The 23,313-nt window shown below is 36.0% G+C and overlaps 3 protein-coding genes across 15 annotated transcripts; all 3 read right to left on the bottom strand.

Moving 5' to 3' along the window:
- Positions 1-5,175, bottom strand: LOC132170310 (G-type lectin S-receptor-like serine/threonine-protein kinase B120). 3 transcript variants are annotated; one of them, XM_088513168.1, is made up of 8 exons: positions 3,840-5,175; positions 3,658-3,759; positions 2,893-2,951; positions 2,740-2,844; positions 981-1,191; positions 649-886; positions 401-548; positions 1-306 (listed from the first exon to the last, which is right to left on the bottom strand). In XM_088513168.1, the coding sequence occupies exons 1-8, from the start codon at positions 5,173-5,175 to the stop codon at positions 1-3; spliced, it is 2,505 nt and encodes an 834-aa protein (XP_088369294.1). The 3 variants fall into 3 exon arrangements, with proteins under 3 accessions (XP_088369294.1, XP_088369292.1, XP_088369293.1); XM_088513166.1 differs by having other exon boundaries at positions 2,740-2,951; positions 3,652-3,759; XM_088513167.1 differs by having other exon boundaries at positions 2,740-2,951.
- A 5,232-nt stretch (positions 5,176-10,407) lies between these two features.
- On the bottom strand, positions 10,408-13,981 carry LOC132170327 (G-type lectin S-receptor-like serine/threonine-protein kinase At4g27290). 4 transcript variants are annotated; one of them, XM_088512874.1, is made up of 8 exons: positions 12,658-13,981; positions 12,490-12,613; positions 12,405-12,415; positions 12,072-12,217; positions 11,734-11,948; positions 11,404-11,514; positions 10,940-11,087; positions 10,408-10,832 (listed from the first exon to the last, which is right to left on the bottom strand). In XM_088512874.1, the coding sequence occupies exons 1-8, from the start codon at positions 13,979-13,981 to the stop codon at positions 10,524-10,526; spliced, it is 2,388 nt and encodes a 795-aa protein (XP_088369000.1). In that variant the 3' UTR covers positions 10,408-10,523. The 4 variants fall into 4 exon arrangements, with proteins under 4 accessions (XP_088369000.1, XP_088368998.1, XP_088368999.1 ...); XM_088512872.1 differs by lacking the exon at positions 12,405-12,415 and having other exon boundaries at positions 11,404-11,641; positions 11,738-11,948; positions 12,072-12,283; positions 12,484-12,591; positions 12,691-13,981; XM_088512873.1 differs by lacking the exon at positions 12,405-12,415 and having other exon boundaries at positions 11,404-11,641; positions 11,738-11,948; positions 12,072-12,280; positions 12,484-12,591; positions 12,691-13,981.
- A 2,666-nt stretch (positions 13,982-16,647) lies between these two features.
- Positions 16,648-22,818, bottom strand: LOC132170333 (receptor-like serine/threonine-protein kinase SD1-8). Of its 8 annotated transcripts, none has more exons than XM_088512864.1 (8): positions 22,801-22,818; positions 19,799-21,116; positions 19,571-19,672; positions 18,192-18,415; positions 17,871-18,081; positions 17,528-17,762; positions 17,068-17,212; positions 16,648-16,959 (listed from the first exon to the last, which is right to left on the bottom strand). In XM_088512864.1, the coding sequence occupies exons 1-8, from the start codon at positions 22,816-22,818 to the stop codon at positions 16,648-16,650; spliced, it is 2,565 nt and encodes an 854-aa protein (XP_088368990.1). The 8 variants fall into 8 exon arrangements, with proteins under 8 accessions (XP_088368990.1, XP_088368997.1, XP_088368991.1 ...); XM_088512871.1 differs by lacking the exon at positions 22,801-22,818 and having other exon boundaries at positions 18,192-18,302; positions 18,351-18,415; positions 19,799-21,161; XM_088512865.1 differs by lacking the exon at positions 22,801-22,818 and having other exon boundaries at positions 19,577-19,672; positions 19,778-21,161.
- Positions 22,819-23,313: the final 495 nt, after the last annotated feature.

The following is a 23,313-nucleotide window of genomic DNA, read 5'->3' as shown; positions in this document are numbered from 1 at the left end:
TCATCGAGCTTCCATTGTTGAAAAAGTTACGCTATTTTTTGAGCAATTTCCTGCATTATCAATTGATGAATTTATGTCCATATTCCGGCCTGTGGTAAATGCTGGTTGCTTGGGTGTAGGTAGAGGTGCATGCTCATTGCTAATCATTGAGATTACATCAGGCATGGTAGGTCGATCGGTCGGGCTTTCTTGGACACAAAGAAGACCAATGTTAATGAATCTCAAAAGATCATAAGGGGAAGAAGGATATCTTATTGTTGGCTCCATCAAGTCCAAACTTTGATCATCTCTCCACAACTCCCAAGCCTGGTTTCATTTAATTTAATTAAAAACTAATAGCATTTTAATTTATAAGATTAATGTAAAACATAATAAATTTAGGAGTGTAAAAGCTACATACATATCTAAGAAGATTGGGTGATTCGCTGTTATAGAAGCCAATGTTCTTCCTCCCACTCACAATCTCTAGTACCAATACTCCAAAGCTAAAAACATCAGACTTTATCGAGTACGAACCATCCATAGCATACTCAGGAGCCATATAGCCACTGCATTCCAAAATTTAGTAAATGAATCTATTAGTAGCCATGCTAAAAGAATTTAATTGGTAATTGCAAATATCAGATGTAAAACAAGTTGCATACTTACTAAGTTCCAACAATTCGGTTTGTGTTTGCTTGTGTTTCATTGCCTTCAACTATTCGAGCCATGCCAAAATCTGATATTTTTGGATTCATTTCACTATCCAAGAGAATGTTACTTGGTTTTAGATCCCTATGTATGATTCGTAATCTTGAATATTGATGAAGATAAAGAAGCCCCTGAGCAATCCCTTCAATAATGTGTATGCGTGTCTCCCAACCTAACATCTGTTTCTTGGTTGGATCTGTTTAAATAGTATAACCAAAGAAATTAGCACTTAAGAACCTAGAAACACATGAGAGGAAAATATATATGCAAATACATAAACATGCACTCACCAAAAAGGTAGAAGTCCAAACTTTTATTTGGCATGTACTCATATATTAATATCTTTTCATCTCGCTCGATACAACAACCTAAGATTCTGACAAGATTTCTATGCTGGAGTTTTGCAATTAGTATTGTCTCATTTCTAAACTCCTCAATTTCTTGTCCAGATCTTTTTGATAGCATCTTCACTGCAATTTCCCGCCCTTTGAGTAATTTTCCCTATGAAAGAGAACCATAAGCTCTTTAAACTTTCATGAAAGTTTACCATTAATGTCGGTTTTCTTAATTGTAACAACTCTATGTGGACTACTCTTTTTTATTTTATTTTATTTTATTTTAGGGGAAAATACACTTTACCCCCCTGAACTTGTACACTTCTGTTGATTTTACCTCCAATGTTTAAAATTTTTCAATTTACCCCCCCAAACTTTTATTTTTTTGTAATTTTGCCATTCTGTTAAAATTATCTGTTATATTGGACGGAATCTCAAACACGTTCGCTGCACGTGCAAGCCTATTTCAAATTTTTCCTATAATGCCCCAACCCCACGCTAATCCATGTGTCAAAAATTAAAACCCAAAAAAAAAAAAAAAACCAAACCCTTCCCTACCACGCACGCATCTTTTTCTGATATTTCCATTTCCTCATCTCCAAACCAGATCCATTGGGACCCTTCTCGCAGCTTACGGCTGAACAGTCCTTGCACCAAAACAGCAAAAGAAATCATGGCAAAAAACAAGCCTATTTTTCCAATAATGGTTGCCACACCATTAAGTTTGACCTGCAATGGGGTCTCATCATCTCCTCATTCGCTCAGAGTAGCCATCAATTTACCCCACTGCGTTTTCATTGCAACAGTCGTCACAAGCATCTTGCATGATCCATCCTGAAATTTAGTTCCTCATAGGAGAAAAGGGTTATAAGAATTAACATTAGCTGGTTCATTCTCTCCTATTAAACTGGATTCGTTTATCAACATTGAAAACCCTGAAACAAAAAGCCCATCTGCTGGGACCTAATCTCCAATAGCAAGATGAACAATATCACCAGGAAGTAGTTCATATATTGATAATTTTTGTCTAAACCCATTTATGGTAACCTGAACTGTAATTTTCTTCTTCTCTCTGTCCAAATCCCTAAACTGCAGAGATTATTTATAATCACTTGTGGCAGTGACAAGTATAACAAGCAAAATGCTAGCAACAATTCCAAGGCCATCATGGGCAACCTTCGGCCATCCTTCCATAGTAATGCTAACAAGAAGAGAGACAAGAGAGCAAACAGCAAGAATCATAAGGGTCATATCTTGAAGGGCTTCCCACGCAAAGATCTAAAAATCTCGCACTGGGTTGGGGGAAAAAGACGCATGAGTGTGCGGTAGGGAAGGGTCTCTTTTTTTTTTTGTGGGGGGGGGGGGGGGGGGGGGGGAGGGGTGGGTTTTATTTTTTGACACGTGGATTAGCGTGGGTTGGGGGCATTATAGGAAAATTTTGAAATAGGCTTGCACGTGCTGCGCACGTGTTTGAGATTCCGTCCAACATAACAGAGAATTTTAACAGAATGGCAAAATTGCAAAAAATTAAAAGTTTGGGGGGGTAAATTGAAAAATTTTAAACATTGGAGGTAAAATCAACAGAAGTGTACAAGTTCAGGGGGGTAAAGTGTATTTTCCCCTTTATTTTATTTATTTTTTTATTTTTTAATATGGGACTGGGGTATTACATCACTAATGTTAAAATCACATTCATCAGGAAAATAAAGCGTACCTTATAAACAGGTCCAAAACCTCCTCCAAGTTTTTTCGCAGGTGAGAAATTATTGGTTGCAACTGATACACTTTCATAACTAAAAAGTGGTAACTCCGCATCCTTGTTTTCTCTTTTCTTCAAATTACCGTTGGCGTTCATTCCGTCATTGATCGCTTGGAGTTCAATATCGAAATCAAATAATAGTAGATTATTGCTTGAAGACTTCTCTACTGTTTGATATAGAATGATAAGAATTTGTCACTTTAGAGGAAAAATCAATTGAGGTGACATCAATGGGTTCACCAAAGTTCAGCCACAATGAGCAATGCCAGTACCCAAAAGTAAGTAAGTTTCTTTAGTCATTTTCGCACATAAATATTAATAATTTAGCTAGTAATTCATTTTCCCAAATTAACACCGTTAACATACAGCTCCCTATCTAACTATCTTCACAGTTTTCATGTCTTAAATTAAGGTAGCACTCCATATAACCTTTTTGAAAGTGATTTTTATGTATGGTTAGAATGTAAAAACTTTAAATGAACGGTCCACAACAAGGTAAAAAAAAAAAAAAAAAATTGAAAAAAAGAAAGAAAGTGGCTATTAGGGTGGTTGGTAGTGACCAAAACCGCCCAATGACCTTGGGGGTAATTCGTTTATTCTTAGATTTGGTTAGAAAGAGTAGCCGAACTACTCCCAAAGGCCTACAGTAGTTTAGCCACCTACATATTCAACTAGACGGGGTGGCAAAGCCACCTTAAAACTACTGGGTAGTTTGACCACTCTTTCTAATTAAGCTATTTTAACATTCACTTTAAATGATTTGTCACCACACACCCACCCTGCAGTATTATTGAATACCATATATCACAGCCACCCCCACATTATTATTGAATACCATATATCAATCTGGATAGAACATTAATTTACATTTACCTATTTGTTTGAGCTTTCCTTTGCTTAAAAAACAAATGAAGAGGCATAAGATAAGGCATGTTGTAGGGACCAGCACAGCTACCCATACTTTCCATTTTTTGCCTGATTATGATAACAAGGAATGAATTATATATTAGTTCAAAACAAAAGATGAAATAAATTTGCATGTGTAGATTTTTCACCTTTGGTATTTTGATGCTCATGAGCAGCAAGTCTGAGATAGATATTTTGTCCAGCTTCGCCACCATCTGAGAGTTGTTGTAAGGTCAAAAGAGCTCCTTCCCATATCATACACCCGCTGCTATTATAAGCATAAGCTGTGCAAGAACAATTTTTCAGGCAAGCCTGTTCACATCTCCTAGCACTCACGGCCGAATATGGTTTTGAACAATGAGGCAAATATTGCACGTTTGATATTTTCATGAACCAATCTTTTTTGCCATTAGCATACGTATTATTCTCACATTGCAAAGGGGATTTCCTCACACACCCACCTGACCAATCATTTAGGCTGACGTCTTCCATCGAAAATGGTTCAAAACCTTTTTGACATTCACAGGGGCTCGAGGAATTCTCACGGTACACCCCAAATGCACCACAAAAAGCATAGATATCAGATAGTTTCTTCGGGTAATGCCAATATAAAGTCCATTCCCAAGGGCCAGCTAACCACACGTTTTGCGTGATCTCTCCTGTATACTTCATCACAAATTTAGAACGGAAAGAAGAAGGATCAAGGATAGAATATGTAAAATATCTTACATTTTCATGTGACACAAAATTGTAGTTGAAGTGAGAATTCCGGCTTATCTCAGGAACATTTGCAAAGCTGAAAGTTGTTCCATTCCAAAGTCCAGAACTCCAATAGATTTGGGATCTGTTCCACTCTAAGAAATATTGATTGCTTCCATTTGGGTCTAACCCCAACGAAAACACACCAGGTGCTGGATCTTGTGAATTTTTCCATGAAATGAGCTGCTGTGGTTTCCCAGTAACCTTATCGATCCCAAGCTTTGCACCTGGCAGCCATGTATCGGTTGGATGGTCGAAACTCTCCCAAAATATACAAGACGCGTTTGACCTATCTCTTAAAACAAAATTCCCATCATCACCAAGTACTGCTTCAGTTGTATTTGGCCCCTGAAATGGCAAATTTGTAGACCAAAATAGGACCTTGGAGGAACGTTGAAACAGGAGTAGATTGCCATCTTCTGAGAGGATAAGTGTTGAGGAAGATGGGTGAGACAAAGGGTTTTCTCTATTTGCTACCCAAACAATATTGTCCTTCTGGCCAAACCTTTTATGCCATATGCCCAGGTAGATTTTTAATGAAGTTCCTGGTTTGAAGAAACCGAGCTCAAAAGTGCCACCTTTAGATAATATAGTCTCGCTCTTTGCATGAGAAAGAGAGTGACCCGGTGAAAGGGTATCACCAGCTATGGCGAAGCATGTTCTGTAATAAGACAATATTAGAAGCAGAACAAATAAGAGCCATGGCTTAGTCCTCCTGGCACCCATCCCTCTCTAACTTGCGGTACGGCAGTTGGTAATTACAGAAAAGTGGTAAAAGTAAGAATGATGGTAGCTAGACAAGAATGGGGAACAAGAAAACCAAGTCTTTTTTTATTGATTAAGAACATGTCTTAATCACAAAATTAGTAGGAACATATATACCACAGTTTTATGAAAAGTAAGATTCTTTTCAGATAATGCTGAGATGTGCAATTCTCCCATGCAAAAGCTAATTCCATGCATAAATTGCATGTTAGGATGTCTGTGTGAACCAATTCCTAGTTTTCACTTCGTCGGTTTGCTACTTAGAATGCCAAGGTAATTAAAGTGACTTTTCCTATGCGACTATGTGAACCAAATACTAGTTTTCACATTCGTCGGCTAGCTACTTAGAATGCCAAGGTAAAATGACTTAATTTCCTATGTGAACCAAATATTATTTTTCACATTCATCGAACAGATACTTAGATTGCTAAGGTGACTTGCACATTTGAGCCAATGGAGGTGGCTGCAAGCCGTCCTATTTGCTTGGGGTGGCACTCCGCCCACCCCCAACGGTGGTTGGTGGCTGCACCCTCTCCAACTTAGGAATGTAGGGTTGGTGGCTGGGAGCGTCTCTCGATCCCCTTTTTCTTTCAGATTTTTTTTTTAGTATTTATTTTATAATAAAATAAAGGGTTAATAACTTTTTTGGTATCTGAGTTTTCACTTTTTTATTTTTTCCCCCCTGAGTTTTAAAACATGACAAATCTAGTACCCAACTTATGGGAAAAGGCAAAATCAATACCTCCGTTAGTTCCGTCAGTCCTACTTAACGGGTTTAGTAGGAAAATCAACAAGGAAAGCTTAGAACCCTTAAAAAGTAAAAATAATTAAAAATTAAAAAAAAAAAAAAAAAACGACCTGCCTCTATTTGGTTGCCGAGAAAACAAGGGAAAGAATGTGTTGCCGAGTTGACAATAATTTATTTTTATTTCAGACACTATTACATGTCCAAGTTCTTTCGGGTAATTTTAGAGACTAGTTCCAAGCTTTCCTTGTTGATTTCCCTACTAAACCCGTTAAGTAGGACTGACGGAACTAACAGAGGTATTGATTTTGTCTTTTCCCCATAGGTTGGGTACTAGATTTTCATGTTTTAAAACTCAGGAGGGAAAAAATAAAAAAGTGAAAACTCAGGTACCAAAAAAGTTATTAACCCTAAAATAAATAATTGTTATTTTAATATGATGTGGCAAAAACAAGCTGGCGTTGCTTAACGAGCGTCACTTTATTGGATAAAAAACAATGAAATGACCTAATTTATGAAAAACTTGAGCAACTAATTCAATTTTGAAAAACTAATGTCACAACATGAGAAGCGTGAATAAAAGAAAAGAAGTATTGCGTACAGGAACGGAACCAAAATTTTTTATCGACAGGGGCCAAAGCATGAATTAAAAATAGGACATAAATTTTTTCCAAACTAGTTTGGAGAAAATTTTGGAGGAAATTTCTTTCAACCTACTCTAATAGGATCCGGCGCCTTATGTGCTACTGTTAAAAAAACAACGGTCAAGATTTAATTAAAATCATTTTAAACGAAACTCTGTCGTTTTATTAACCTAAGATGTCTGAATCATTGACTGTGACGGGTAGGAAACGTCTCTGCCTTCTCTCAAATTTTATACCCTTATAATCACCCTCCAGCTCTAGCAGAGCTTTAATGGCGGACTACCCCGACTCTGAGGACTCGTGAGTTATTGTCCTTTCATGATGGGTATTCCATGGCCGATAGAATTTCGAGAGAGACAGTTGATAGAAACGGAGAGAAGGTGTGCCTGTCTGGTTTTCATAATCCTGTGGGCTGTGGGCATGGTAGTGTTTCAGTTCAGAGAACTCGGACTATGCTACAGCGGGGTTCTTAAGGACAAAGGAAATATTTCTAGCGGCAATTGTAAGAACATGGCTTTGGCTACTATGGTGTCTACCATCTGGAGGGAGAGAAGGAGAATACTTGCACATGTTTGACAGAATGAAGTCCTGGTAGTCCTCCGCCATTAAAGCTCTGCTGGAGCTGGAGGGTGATTATAAGGGACCTTAAGGGTATAAAATTTGAGAGAAGGCAGCCGAGCATATTCACAATGGAAGAGCCAAATGTTACTTTTATCTAAAATGGCTAATCATATTTGTAAAAAACCCCTACATTGTATTAGCCAAAAAAGAAAAAAAAAGAAAAAAAAGCAAAATAGATATTTGATTAGAAGAGCCAAAAAAACAAGCTACATAGCTTACATTTAGCAGTACTTTTCAAATGAGTCATTTTATTTTTTATTGTTTTTCTCACATGTTTTCTCTTTTTTTTCCAAAACTTTTCTCACTTTTCAAGGGATAAATATGAGAATATTCTTTCACAATTTTTAATAAAATAATATTTAAATGATATAGATAAAAATATAGCTAATCGGATGTAGAAGGCCTTTAAAATTCATGAGCTAAACTAAATAAAGTGAGTTTTGAGAGCTATTTTGCATAAAAATTTGGCTCATCCATTGTGAATGCTCTTTACATGGCGTCAATGATTCAGACATCTTAGGTTAATAAAACGACAGAATTTCATTTAAAATGATTTTGATTAAATCTTGACCGTTACTTTTTTAACATCATACATGCTCTACAGCACATAAGCCGGATCCACTCTAATAAGTGCCAAGTGTCATTTCCCACATGTTTTTTTTTTTTTTTTTTTTTTAAATATTTTAACAGTCATTTATTGCTATTTCATTAATCTAGAAACCTAAATATTAATTTTTTAGAAACAAAAAAAATATTGAATAACACTTGTCACTTATTAGAGTAGGTTGAAAGAAATTTATTTGGAGGAAATTTGTCTTCTGAAAATAAATAAATGACCATCATAGGCAACAACTAGTCAACCATGGTAGGAGCACATGCAAATCAAATGGGTTACTTAGAAAGCCCGTCAAGAAAGAAAGATATTGAAAAATATTTTCCTGGTAATTAAGTGGCAACCTCCCAACTAAAGAGAAAAGACGAAAAAGATAAAAATCAGAGCGACGCATGCACTAAAGCAATTTAAAAGAGTTTTTCCCTTTCCCCCTTTGAATTAGAGAAAAAGAAAAGGAAAGTAGTTTGATAAGATCAAATTAAAGCAGTCTGCACAATTGTATGACTAACATGTCGTGTTGAATCAGTTGACAAATTGACTTCAACATCAACTGCTTATTCGATGTATTGTTACATGAGTTTAGTAGGAACGGAGTAGAATGAAAGTATATATAGTGCATACGTTTATGTTTAGGAAACGGATTCGATCTCCAGTTTATAAAATGAATTAGAGAAGAGTCGGTTCTTTTTAAATAAAAGATAAAATTATCATTTTATTTTAAAAAAAGGGTTCCTTTCTGGAGAGGTTCTCATAAGTTCATTGGTGTTAGGAAGTGGTGAAAATTTCATATTTATGTTGTAATTACTTTTTTGAAGTATATAACTGTTTTTTTTTTTTTAGGTCTCATGGATGGAGATATGTTTATGGGAATAATACTTTACCCTCTCAAAAATTGGCAATGCACCTCAACCAAGTTTCTAAAATTTTCAATTTAGTCACTTTGTTAGCCATTTCGGTCTTCTTTGACAAAAAATGGTTCACATGCGCCGTATGTGAGTTTTTGGGTAAAAAATTTCCAAAATTGCCTCAGGCCACCCCATGGGCCATTTGGGGGTGGCCTGGCCACCCACCCCAATGGCTGGATTGGGGGTGGGTTTTTTTTTTTTTTTTTTTTTTTTTTTTTTTTTCAAAAACAAGGGGCAGTTATGTATTTTTAATAAGTTTTGTAAGAGAACCAAAATTATTGTCTACATTGAAGACATGATTTAGTAGGGGAGTAAAATGTATTTTTCCCTATGTTTATTTAGTAATTTGTATCATTTTATAAAATAATTGCCATGCCTTAGAAACTTTACAAATCATGTCCACACCTACATTATACATTGAGATCAAATTCCATTTGTTTAATTTGATCAATTGAAACCAACATTCTAAATTAAGTTGTGCGTGTTCAAACCTGCCGGCTTCCTCGTACTATCTCATAGTGTGACACCCGTTAAAACCCCGAAGCGTTGCTGAAGGGGCCGGGGTTTATTCATAGATTCGGTATAAAGTATTTACTTAATTACGTATTGGTTGGTAGAGTTAAATCAAATGTCCCTGAAAGGTGTTTGTGAAAATATCCAAATAAGTAGTCAATTGCATGTCACTTTTTTTTTTTTCTTCTCGCTTTTCAAAAACGCAAATGCTTTACGAAAACAAATCCTCCTTTTGAGAAAGATTTAGAAAATACCCTACTTTTGCTAAAGATGCACAACCATTCATGCATTTCTGTTGTTTCATTAACAAAAAAGTGTAAGCTTTCTTTGAGAATCTCTTTCGAAATGAAGACTTCTTTTTCTAATAATTTCATTTTGCTTTGGATTATGGCTACGACTAGTGGATGTAGGCAAAAGGGTGTGTGGCTTTTTTATGAAAGAACAAAAGGGTGTGCAGTTTTAATTTTTTATTATTTAGTTTGGGTGGAAGAGTGTAAAACGGGTTGATTGAGATTTGAATTTTGAGTACAATGACGTGCATGGCATATTGCAGGCTGTTCAATGTAATGAACGGCCTGGATTATCAAAATTGAGGATCTAGCAATTTCTTTGAAATTATTGTCAATCCAGATATGATAGTCTAATAGGGACAAGCAAATAACTAAACTATTTAACTTTATCTATAACATGGCCAAGAGATAATATAATGAGATAGACTAGTTAAGAGAAGAAGAGGAAGATTAGAACTAGAGGAGGAAGATGATTTATCAAATACCGAGTTTCTTAATTATAAGCCTTAGTATATTTTAAACTTTTGCATTCTTTACTTACAAAGAAATGAAAGAAAGAAAAAGAAGATAGTGGGGGGAACGAAAAAAGAAAACTAAAAAGAAATAGAAGAGCATGAACTGTCTAAAGAGAGAATGAAGTTACGAATACCAGTAATAGGGAGGTGAAAAAAGTATGAAAATGTGACGTATCATGTTTTAAAATGATAATTTTTTAAAAACACTTAATTATAATGAAAAATAACATGTGCATATAAATGGCTAGTGTTTAATAATGTACCGTACATGAAAGAAAAATTATACTTAGATCCCGTAAAAACTTATAAATTCTATATGGATTGTATTATTGGAAACAACACTAAAATAAGATTGAACTAAGACAACATTTAAACAAGTATATATATGTAGCATATCAATGCACATACAAATCAGACAGAGAGTTTAGTTCTACAACATTATTTGCATTGATATTGGAATCATTCATCGGGCTTCCATTGTTGAAATAGTTAAACTATTTTTTGAGCAAATTTCTGGATTGTCAATTGTTGAATTTGTGTCGATCACATTCCGACCTCTTGTAAAAGCAGGTTGCTTGGGTGTAGGTAGAGGTGCATGTTCATTGCTAATCATTGAGACTACATCAGGCATAGTAGGTCGATCGGTCGGGCTTTCTTGGACACAAAGAAGGCCAATGTTAATGAATCTCAATATAATAGAAGTTGAAGAAGGATACACTATTGTTGACTCCATTAACTCCAAAATTTGATCATCTTTCCACAGCTCCCATGCCTAGTTCATTTCAAATAAAACTAAATTTAGCTAAAAACTACTGGCATTTTAATTTATAAGATTCATGTAAAACATAAGGAATTTGGGAGATTATAAAAGTTACTTACATATCTAAGAAGATTGAGTGACTCGTTGTTATAGAAGCCAGTGTTCTTCTTGCCACTCACAATCTCTAGTATTAATACTCCAAAGCTAAACACATCAGACTTTATTGAGTACAAACCATCCATAGCATATTCGGGAGACATATATCCACTGCATTCCAAAATGTAGTAAACGACTTTATTGGTAGCTTGTTTAGCGAATTTAGCTGAGAATTGCAAATAGAGTGTTATTGCTGAGAGTACTATAGCTTTTACTACGAGCCCCTTACAAACTTGAAGTAATAGTCTATGTTTGATGAAATGATTAAGCAAAATATTTGTTAGTGATTGACTTGTCAATCATACATTCTTAATTATTTTACTGATTATGAACTAGTATATTATACTTTAAAAATATTGTGTAAAAGTTGTAGTACCCTAAGTATTTTCTTTGCAAGTATTAGATGTGAAATAGATCGCATACTTACTAAGTTCCGACAATTCGATGTGTGTTTGCTTGCGTTTCATTGTCTCCAACTATTCGAGCCATCCCAAAATCTGATATTTTTGGATTCATTTCACAATCCAAGAGAATGTTACTGGGTTTTAGATCTCTATGTATAATTCGTAACCTTGAATATTGATGAAGATAAAGAAGCCCTTGAGCAATTCCTTCAATAATGCGTATGCGTGTCCCCCATTCTAACATCTTTTTCTTAGTTTGATCTGTTTAAATAGTACAACTAAGAAAATTAGTACTTAAGAACCTAGAAACATATGAGAGGAAAATATATACACATATATACATAAACGTGTACTCACCAAAAAGGTAGAAATCCAAACTTTGATTGGGCAAGTACTCATATATTAATATCTTTTCATCTCGCTCAATACAACAACCTAAGATTCTGACAAGATTTCTATGCTGGAGTTTTGCTATTAGTATTGTCTCATTTCTGAACTCCTCAATTCCTTGTCCAGATCTTTTTGAAAGCATCTTTACTGCAATTTCCTTCCCTTGAAGTAATTTTCCCTATGAAGGAAAACCATAAGCTCTTTAAACTTTCACGAAGGTTTGCCATTAATGTTTTTATTTATTATTTCTTTATTTATTTTTAATGTTCAAAGCACATTCATCAGGAAAAATGTAACGTACCTTATAAACAGGACCAAACCCTCCTTCTCCAAGCTTATTCATATCTGAGAATTTATTGGTTGCAGCTGATACGCTCTTATAACTGAATAGTGGTAACTCAGCATCCTTCTCTCTTCTCTTTAGATTATTGCTAGTGTTCATTCCATCATCGATTACATAGAGTTCAGCATCGAAATCAAATAATAGTAGATTATTGCTTGAAGCCTTCTCTCCTATTTGATATAGAGTGATAAGAATTGGTCAATATACATGAAAATCCAGTGGTTGGTCTGAGAAAATCAATTGAGGTGACATCATTAGGTTCATCAAGTAAGTTTTTTTTTAGTCATTTCTGCAAATAAGTACTAATGGTATAGGAATTTTTTGAAAGTGATTTCTATGTACAATTTTCTTGTCTTAAATTCATGTTTACGCTTACCTATGCATTTGAGCTTTCTTTTGCTTGAAAAACAAATGAAGAGGCATACGAGAAGCCCTATTGTAGGGACCAGCACAACTACCAATACTTTCCATTTTTTGCCTGATTATGACGACAAGAATTACTATTAGCTCAACCATAACAGAGAATAAAGTATTAGTTCAAAACAAAAGATAACATAAATTTGTTTATATTTTTCACCTTTGGTATTTTGATACTCAGCAGCAGCAAGTCTGAGATAGATATCTTGTCTTGTCTCGCCACCATCTGAGAGTTGACGTAAGTTAAAAAGAGCTCCTTCCCATATCATACACCCACTCCTATTATAAGCATAAGCTGTGCAAAAACAATTTTCCATGCAAGCCAATTCACATCTGCTAGCATTCACAGCCAAATATGCTTTCGAATAAACGGGCAATTGCATGTTTGATATTTTCAGAAACCAATCTTTCTTGCCATTAGCATACGTATTATTCTCACAGTGCAAAGGGGATTTCCTCACACACCCACCTGACCAATCTTTCACCGAAAATGGTTCAAAACCTCTTAGACACTCACAAGGGTTTGAGAGATTGTCACGACACACGCCAAATGCACCACACAAAGCAAAGACATCAGAAAGGTTCCACGGCGCAGACCAAAATACACTCCATTCCCAAGGGCCCGCGCCCCACCACGCCAGTAACCTCAACTGTCCTCTGAAGTCAATCCGACATTTAGAAATGTAAGAAGGATTACGAAAAGAGTAAGTAAAATATGCTTCACTTTCATTTTTACTTGGCACAAAAGTGTAGTTGAAGATAGAACTCAATCCGTTCATTTGAGGAACTGAGCTGAAAGATCTTCCGTTCCAAACTCCAGAACTCCAATAGATTTGGGATCTGTTCCACTCTAAGAAATATTGATTGCTTCCATTTGGGTCTAACCCAAACGAGAACACACCAGGTGCTGGATCTTCTGAATTTTTCCATGAAATGAGCTTATTGATTCCCACCTTTGAACCTGGCAGCCATGTATCAATTGGATGGTTGAAACTCTCCCAAAATATACGACTCTGGTTCGACCCATCTCTTAAAACCAAATTCCCATCTTCACCAAGTACTGCTTCAGTTAAATTTGACCCGGGAAATGTCAAATTTGTCGACCAAACTGGGATCCAGGAGGAACCTTGAAACAGGAGTAGATTGCCATCTTCTGAGAGGTCAAGTCTTGAGGAAGATGGGTCAGACAAAGGGGTGTCTCTGTTTGCTACCCAAACAACTTCCTTTGGAACAAACATTTTGTACCATATGCCCAGGTAGATTTTTAATGAAGTTCCTGGTTGGAAGAAACCGAGCTCAAAAGTGCCCCCTTTAGATACTATGGTCTCTCTCTTTGAAAAAGAAAGAGAGTGACCTGGAGAAAGGGTATCACCAGCTATGGAGAAGCATGCTCTGTAATAAGACATGATTAGAAGCATAGGAAATAAGAGCCATGGCTTCTTACTCTTCATGATGGCACCCCTCCCTCTCTAACTTGCAGAACCGCAGTTAATAATTACAGAAATATTAATATATGCTTGAAGAAGAAAACTTAGACTCTTCTTGTGACGAAGTTCTCTTCCAGCCTACAGCTGAGTCTGTACAATCAAGCTCTAGATAACGCATTAATGGAGTTCCACAACAACGTCTAACAACTAAGAACCACTGTGTCGACAGAATTAAATTAGAATTCTTTTTCAGAAGCTGTCAACAGTCAACTGAATTAAATGATCATTCGTTTTCAGAAGCTTGATTGGATCTAAGCATGGCGCTGAACGCTGATCATAGTTGACATCTTCTCTCCATTGTATATCACATAACCACTCTGGCGGCTGACTTTACCGGGCAGTCAACATAATGACTAGTTTTGAAATAAATGTTAAGAGTTAATTACTGTTCGTCGGAAAAGGTTCTCTTCGTTTCAAATTTTCTCAATTTCCTCGTGCATTAATTAAAGACAATTGACTAACTTTTTATCATAATTGAGGCTCATTTTTTTTTAATAAAAAGGAAACTTAATTATACTGTAGTTATTTGAGGCCTTATTTTTATTTGGGGCTCTAGGCAATTGCCTAATTTGCATAAGCATGGAGCCGGCATTTTTTTTTTTTTGAAAATGCATGGAGCCGGCATTGATTCATCAACAAAGACCTCATAAATTTTAAAAACTCTCAATTTCAGCCATTGAACTTTCAATTTATTGCAATTGACCACTCCGTCAATTTTTTTCGTTAAACCCTAAACAGAAACCACTAAAAAGATTAAATTACCATTCAATTTTCGTTTATTTTAAAGGGTAAATTTTGAATTTTATAAAAGTTTCAAGGATATAAAAGTCATTTTATCACTTTTAACGTCCAAAAACTGACGAAGGGGGTATATTGTATGAAATTGAAAGTTCGGGTGTGAAATTGATAGGTTTTGAAATTTAGGAAGGTCTTTTTAAATCACGTGGTTGTTCCGGGGTCCCTTGTAAATTTTTCCTTAAAAATAAATAAATTCTTCAATTGCCAATATAACTATATTCAACTCGTCCCTCCTAATACACACTTGAAAGTGCACTAAGCAGTGAACAAAACCAACCAAAAAAAATGTTTCCAAACTATATGGTAACATGCTCAATTACAATATAATAATATATCATAATATGATCAATTGGCTTGCCTATTTTCCATCCGAGACTTATTTCATTTGTCAAAGTGGTTCTCCATGCATTCCATTTGAATTCATTTGAAGTCTCGATTTCTGTTATTGGGTAATTTCTTAATTTATGTATTATGCAAAAAACAACATGCTGTAACAATTAGAATATATGTCTTAATTAGATAAAATGATAAACTTCTTAAAATAGCCCAACGTAATTTAAGCAATCTAAAACATATTTGACGAATGTTTCATGTTAAAAAGATCTTCTGGGATAGTTGGTTGATGTCCCTACCTCCAGTCGTTTAGGTTGAATCGTTGCCCTCTATTTTTTTTTTTTTTTAAAAGCTATCCTAAAAACCGTTGCCAATCGAGTCCGGAGTCATTATCTTTATATTTTCTTATTTTCTTATATTTGCATGATTGTGGAATTATCTTTATATTTGTTTTTTCTTCTTTGCTTTATATTTCCAAAGATTGTGGACCATATGCCAAATTATTTGTTATATTATAAGAAAGACGCGTCATACAAAGTGGAGAAGATGGGCAGATTCTTCAACTGTGGTATTAAGGAATTTCCCAAAGCACAAACCAATTAGTCGTATCACATGGGTAACCCCCGACAAAGTATTCCATTTCCAATTTCCAAGTCAACTACTAAATGCTATATATGAAGAAAGAAGAAAACAAGTTATTCAAACACGTTATTTAATTTCCATTGCATGAGTTTTAAGTGCAACAATATGATTGGCTTACTTAGTTCATATAAGATTTATATTCAACCACTTTCACAATAGGCTCGATGTGGTCAAACCATCTCTAAATAATTTTATATGTAATCAATTATTTCAAAATGGCTGATGGGGTTGGTCAACCAGGTCACCTTCAAAATTGTTTTGAAAGTGGTCTATCACCCTCAAAATAGCAGAACATTCTAAAACAATTATAGTAGTGGTTGGCCATCCTTGAAATTGTGGATAAGGAGATCGGTCTACCCCAAAGTTTTTGAGTGATTGGATCACCTCAAATCAGTTGATAATGGTCACTAACCACCCTCAAATAGCTTACAGAGCTATTTGAAGATTACAAGGAACGATCATTTTCACTCTTTATCCTTGGTACGATGAAAAGGTGTGGCATGATGAAAAGGTGCGGCGAATCGGCGATGGTGGATCTAGATAGGCTGTAAGAAAGCAGGACATCTTTTTAAGAACGAGAAAGTTTGAGTTTTATAGGGAATTTTTTAGATTTCTGTTAGCCAAACTTACCTGAGGTTGCTCCTTAATAGGGTTTATAGAGAAAAAAAAAATGTTTCTTAAAATGTTAGGACGTCTCTAAACAGTAGAATGCATATTAAGAGTTCAAAACATCTTCAATTTTCTACCATATCTATTTATTGTTCCAATATAATAGCTATTACTGAATATGAACTTGCATACAAATAAGACACAAAGGTTGATTCTACAACATCTCTTTTCTCTGATATAGGAATCAATCATCGGGCTTCCATTGTTGAAATAGTTATATTATTCTTTGAGCAATTTCCTGCAGTACTGTCAATTGTTGAATCTGTGTCCATCACATTCCGACCTCTAGTAAAAGCAGGTTTCTTGGGTGTAGGTAGAGGTGCATGTTCATTACTAATCATTGAGATTACATCAGGCATGGTAGGTCGATCAGTCGGGCTTTCTTGGACACAAAGAAGGCCAATGTTAATGAATCTCAATACAATCGAAGTTGAAGTAGGATATCCTATTGTTGGCTCCATCAAGTCCAAACTTTGATCATCTCTCCACAATTCCCAAGCCTAGTTCATTTCAAATCAGACTAAATTTAATTAAAAACTAATAGCATTTTAATTTATAAAACTAATGTAAAACATATGGAATTTGGTAGAGTATAAAAACCAACATACGTATCTAACAAGATTGAGTGACTCGTTATAGAAGCCAGTGTTCTTCCTGCCACTCATAATCTCTAGTACCAATACTCCAAAGCTAAACACATCAGACTTTATCGAGTACAAGCCCTCCATAGCATATTCAGGAGACATATAGCCACTGCATTCCAAAATTTAGTAAGCGATCCTATTAGTAGCTTGTTCAACGAATTTAGTTGAGAATTGCAAAATAGAGTCTTGTTTGGAGTATACATCTTTTACTATGAGCCATTTCCGAACTTGATGTGATAGTCTATAATTAATGAAATGATTAAGCAAAAAATTTGTTAGTTACTTACATGTCAACTATACAATGTTAAATATTTTACCCATTATAGATCGTCATATCAATTTGTGCAAAATATTGTAGTAAAAGCTGTGGTATCCTAAGCATTTTCTTTGCAAATATTAGATGTGAAATAGATTGCATACTTACTAAGTTCCGACAATTCGATGTGTTGTTTGTGTTTCATTGTCTCCAACTATCCGAGCCATCCCAAAATCTGATATTTTGGGATTCATTTCACTATCCAGTAGAATGTTACTGGGTTTTAGATCTCTATGTATGATTCTTAACCTTGAATATTGATGAAGATAAAGAAGCCCTTGAGCAATCCCTTCAATAATGCGTATGCGTGTCCCCCAATCTAACATCTTTTTTTTGGTTTGATCTGTTTAAATAGTACAACTAAGAAAATTAATGATAAAAAAAATTTTAGAGATAAAAAAAAATATAATAAATAGTATGATAACAAAAAAAAGAAAAGAAAAGCACTCACCAAAAAGGTACAAATCCAAACTTTTATTCGGCATATACTCATATATTAACATTTTTTCATCTCTCTCAATACAACAACCCATGATTCTAACAAGATTTCTATGTTGGAGTTTGGCAATTAGTATTGTCTCATTTCTGAACTCCACAAGCCCCTGTCCAGATATTTTTGAAAGCATCTTTACAGCAATTTCCTGCCCCTTAAGTGATTTTCCCTATAAAAGAGAACCATAAGCTTTTAAAACTTTCATGAAAGTTTACCTTTATGGGGTTTCTTAATAGTTTTGACTCATATTCATCAGGAAAATGAATCATATATGCGTACCTTGTAGACTGGTCCAAAACCTCCTTCTCCAAGCTTATTAGCAACTGAGAAATTATTAGTTGCAGTTGATACACTCTCATAACTAAATAGTGGTAACTCAGCATCCTTCTTCTCTATTTTCTCCAAATTACTGTGTGTGTTCATTCCATCATTGATCGCATGGAGTTCAATATCGAAGTCAAATAATAGTAAATTATTACTTGAAGGGCTCTCTTCAGTTTGATCTAGAATGATAAGAATTGGTCACTATACATGGAAATGTAGTTTTTGGTAAGAGAGAATCAATTGAGATGACATCATTAGGTTCACCAAAGTTCAATCACTATGAACAATGCCAATACCCAAAGGTAAGTAAGTTTATTTAGTCATTTCTAAAACTAAATATTAAATTCATTCCCATTTCATTGAAATTACCAAATAACCGCAATGCTTGTTCCCGCAGACACGGTGAAGTATGTAGGAGAACTCCAACAAACTAGGTTGAGATAGTTTCAAAGGCTTGAAACACTATCTTCACTAATGATGACACTAAGAGTTTGTTTGTGTGTACGTTTGAGAGGCCTAAAAGTGCATTTAATACTCAAAAAGTCCATTTTAAGAAAAAAGTACCCGTTTGGGAAAACTTAAAATTTTCTATTTCTCAAACGCAATCCCAAGCAAGCTCTAAGAGCTTTTTAGTATCCAGTCGTGAGAAAGGTATGTTAAGTGATATTCTTAAGTGTTGTGAGTACATGTGTGAGTATTGAATCTCATATACAAAATAAGTAGCTAATATACGTAAGTAGTAGATCAAAACCCATAAACTTAAGCTTTTGGTTTGGAGATATGGTGTCCAAATAAATATAGTGCACTTGGTGCCTGGTGGACATCATAAGTGGTTCTCTTCTTAATAAATTGGTATTAAAGCTATGGTTCAGCTTCCGCTTAAACGAGTGTCTTGGTCTTTTAACGCGTTTGGTTTGGCTTCAGTAAAGAGTGTTAATGGCTCTTGGAGCAAAGTTGTGTTTGGTCAATTGATGCAATTCTTGTACGTGTAAATCTCTTTGATTTGTAAATGACTCACACACAAGAAGAATTAGGTTAATGTGGAAGATACTCACATATGAAGGTAAATTTGTTGTAAGTGCATGTATGCGTATTGAGTACCACATTGAGGAAAAATAAACAAAGGTGAGTAGTTAATATATATATATTAGTGGCTCCAAACTCATAAACTTAAGTTTTTGAGTTTGAATAGTAACTAATAGTGTATATTAATGTGCTATTGCAGACTCTCTAGGTGATTCTCACCCTAATACTAAGAAGTCTTAGATTAAGCTAGACTTCCTTTGTAACTTTTTGAAAGTGATTCCTTCTTAGATTAAAATATTTACACTTACTTGTGCTTTTGAGGTTTCCTTTACTTGAAAAACAAATGAAGAGGCATAAGATAAGCCCCGTTGCAGGGACCAATACAGCTACCCATAATTTCCAATTTTTCCCTGAATATGATGACAAGAATCACTATTAGCTCAACCATATATATAAAAGAATTAAGTATTGGATCAAAATGAAAGAGAATGTAATTAAGTATTAGCTAACCATACTTTTCATTTCACTCATCTTGCCTTTGGTACTTGGATCTAGATGCTCATCAGCAGCAAGTTTGAGATAGATTTCTTGTCCAACTTCACCACCATATGAGAGTTGCTGCAAGTTCAAAAGAGCTCCTTCCCATACCATACACCCACTCCTATTATAAGCATAAGCTGTGCAAGAACAATTTCCCATGCAATCCAATTCACATCTGCTAGCATTCATGGCCAAATATGTTTTCGAATAAACAGGCAATTGCATGATTGATATTTTCAGGAACCAATCTTTTGTGCCATTAGCATACGTATTATTCTCACATTGCAAAGGGGATTTCCTCACACACCCACCTGACCAATCATTTAGTCTGGTGTCTTCCATCGAAAATGGTTCAAAACCTTTAAGACATTCACAGGGGCTCGAGAAATTCTCACGATACACGCCAAAAGCACCACACAAAGCATAGACTGATAGCTCTGCCGCCGGTTGAGACCAAAATCTAGCAAATGCCAAAGGGCCAGACAGCCACGACCATAGCTGGATATGTCCTGTAGAGTCCATCACATATTTAGAACGGTGGGAAGGATTATAATGAGAATAAGTAAAATACCTTCCATTTTCATTTGACACAAAACTGAAGTTGTAGATATGATTCAATCCCATCTCAGGAATAAAGGCAAAGCTGGAAGAAGTTCCATTCCAAAGTCCAGAACTCCAATAGATTTGGGATCTGTTCCATTCTAAGCAAATTTGACTGCTTCCATTTGGGTCTAACCCAAACGAGAACACACCAGGTGATGGATCTTCTGAATTTTTCCATGAACTGAGCTGCTGTGGTTTTCCAGTAACCTTATCGACCCCAAGCTTCGCACCTGGCAGCAATATATTGGTTGGATGGTCGAAACTCTGCCAAAATATAGAGGACGCATTCCACCTATCTCTTAAAACAAAATTCCCATCATCACCAAGTACTGCTTCTGTTAAATTTGATCCGGGAAATGTCAAATTTGTCGACCAAACTGGGATTTTGGAGGAGCCTTGAAACAGGAGTAGATTGCCATCTTCTGAGAGGATTAGGATTGAGGAAGATGGGTGAGACAAAGGGTTTTCTCTATTTGCTACCCAAACAGTATTGTCCTTCTGGCCAAACCTTTTATACCATATGCCCAGGTAGATTTTTAATGAAGTTCCTGGTTTGAAGAACCCGAGCTCAAAAGTGCCACCTTTAGATACTATGGTCTCTCTCTTTGAAAGAGAAAGAGAGTGACCTGGAGAAAGGGTATCAGCAGCTATGGAGAAGCATGCTCTGTAATAAGACATGATTAGAAGCAGAGCAAATAAGAGCCATGGCTTCTTACTCTTCATGGCACCTTTCAATTCCCTCTCTAACTTGCAGTACCGCAGTTACTAATTACAGAAAAATGGTAGAAGAAGACATGGATGGGTGAACAAAGAAAACAAAGACTTTTTCTTGTGATACAGTTCACTTCCACAGAATTCATTACAGAGCGTGTGGAAAACGCTGGATGCTTTTGTGTCATGATGTACCATGTTGAACTCGCTTCAGCACAGTGGTGGAGACAGGGGGCTGCGGGGGATCTACCAAACCCTCCATTGCCCGTCTGAACCTTCAAGAAAAACATAAACTAAAAAATGGACTTTTTAGGCCAATATCCAAGTTACCACTAAACACTTTATAAAAATAATAATAATAAAAAATAAAAAATCTTGGGTGATTCAATCTAAACAGAAAAAACTATAAAAGAGGTCTCTCACAACATTTAAATAAAAAAACAAAACAAAAACAAATTGAGAAAGTACATATACCCCATTAAAGTATCTCCTAAATTATCAATTGTGTCCATATCTCTTAAAAGTACCAACTAAGGCCAGCAAAAAAGACAAAAATGCATCATATTCAACAAGAAATTCTACATTTCTATAATGGACTCAACAACCATCTCGCTCTCTCCGGAGCTCCTCTAGAACCTGGGTTCTTTTCTTTCCCTCTCTTTCCCTCTTCTCCTTACTCTTTGATTATGGATTTCTCTACTCTAGAACTAGATTCCCTTATTGCTCAGACAGCTGCTCTAACTTGGGAGGACCCTTCCTCTCAACTAGAAACTCTCTCCCCTGAACTCGTTAATGATGAACTTCTACCTTTGGTAGGACAGGTCATCTCCCAAAAAACACAAAACAATCAATCTGTTAATGCTAGCCTGATCAAAGCTTGGTTCTTTGCCCTCCCATTTTCTTTTGCTGTTCTTGGCCCAAACATTTTTCTGTTCAAATTTTCTGAGAAGGAACACATATCCAGAATTCTCAAGCAAGTCTGGAATGTAAATGGTTTCTTACTAGCTTTACAAGTTTGGTCTCCCTCAGCCACTTTAGGTGATCTTTCACTTAAAGCAGTACCTTTTTGGATTCAAGTTCACGGGCTTCCTCTGCACAACATGTCTATAAAAAATGCCATTGCTATTGGTAAAGGATTGGGCCTCCTTGTGAAGGTTGATGATGCTAGTGGTGCTGATAACACATTTCGTAGCTATCTAAGGCTTCTTGTTGAAATTGATGTCAGCAAGCCTTTGAATCCTGGGTTTCCCTTCACCAAGAATGATGGAACTTCCACCTGGGTCAGTCTGAAGTATGAAAGGTTGGATGTCTATTGCACGGATTGTGGTTTGATTGGTCACAAGCAATTTTCTTGCCAAGCCTCCCAAGTTGACAGAGTTCCGTCCAGGTACAAAATCTCTCTCAAAGTTACCATTTTTTCAAACTTGCTCTCTCCTTCAGCTATGACTCATCATGTGGGGAAAAGCTTTGTTTCTTCTTCCCCAGTTTTAGGTCTCAGAAATGATCCCACACAGCCATGCATGACCAGCTCTAAACCCCATGCAAACCAGCTAGAAACCCGCCTCAATCCTCACAACTCCCTGACATCTCAACAACCATCTCTCTTGTCCCAAAATCCGAGGTCTGTTTCCTCCCTTACTCAAGACACCCCCTCACAAAATATCCCTGCTCCAATCCCACCAACTGCTGCAAGATTGGACATTCCTCTTGAAAAAACTTTAAAAGCCTTATCCTTGTTACAGAAACCTATTCAACTTTTTTCCCCCTCTACTAGCATGTTAGTTTCCAACCCATCGTTGGATCCCAACTCTATGGACCTAACCCAATATGGACCCACTGACCTCCTTTTACCAGACAAAGCCCAAAACTTCCAACTCAAGCCCATCCCTTCTGAAAATTTAAACTCTACGGCTACTATCAACATTCCCAACTTACCTTCTATTCCCACTAAATCATTCCCCACTTCAACCAAAATCACCAAGCAGACAAGGAAATCTCCATATAACACCCGTCCCCCAAAAGTACCCTCCTTATCATCTCCAGAAAATACTTCCCCTAGCCCTCCTTCTCCTCCCTCCCTCCAGATCAGTAGGAAAAGGCCTAGAATTTCTGAGTTGATCTCTTCTTATAAAAAAGGACCTGGTGCTACCTCTGAAAATGTTAACCCTCCAGACTTGTCCCTCTCTCAAACTCCTTT

Source organism: Corylus avellana, chromosome 2, assembly GCF_965113065.1.
Source record: "Corylus avellana chromosome 2, dhCorAvel1.hap1.2, whole genome shotgun sequence".
NCBI classification, from domain to species: Eukaryota; Viridiplantae; Streptophyta; class Magnoliopsida; order Fagales; family Betulaceae; genus Corylus; species Corylus avellana.
Note: the sequence above shows the minus strand (reverse complement) of the source record. Positions and strands in the feature narration are given on the sequence as shown.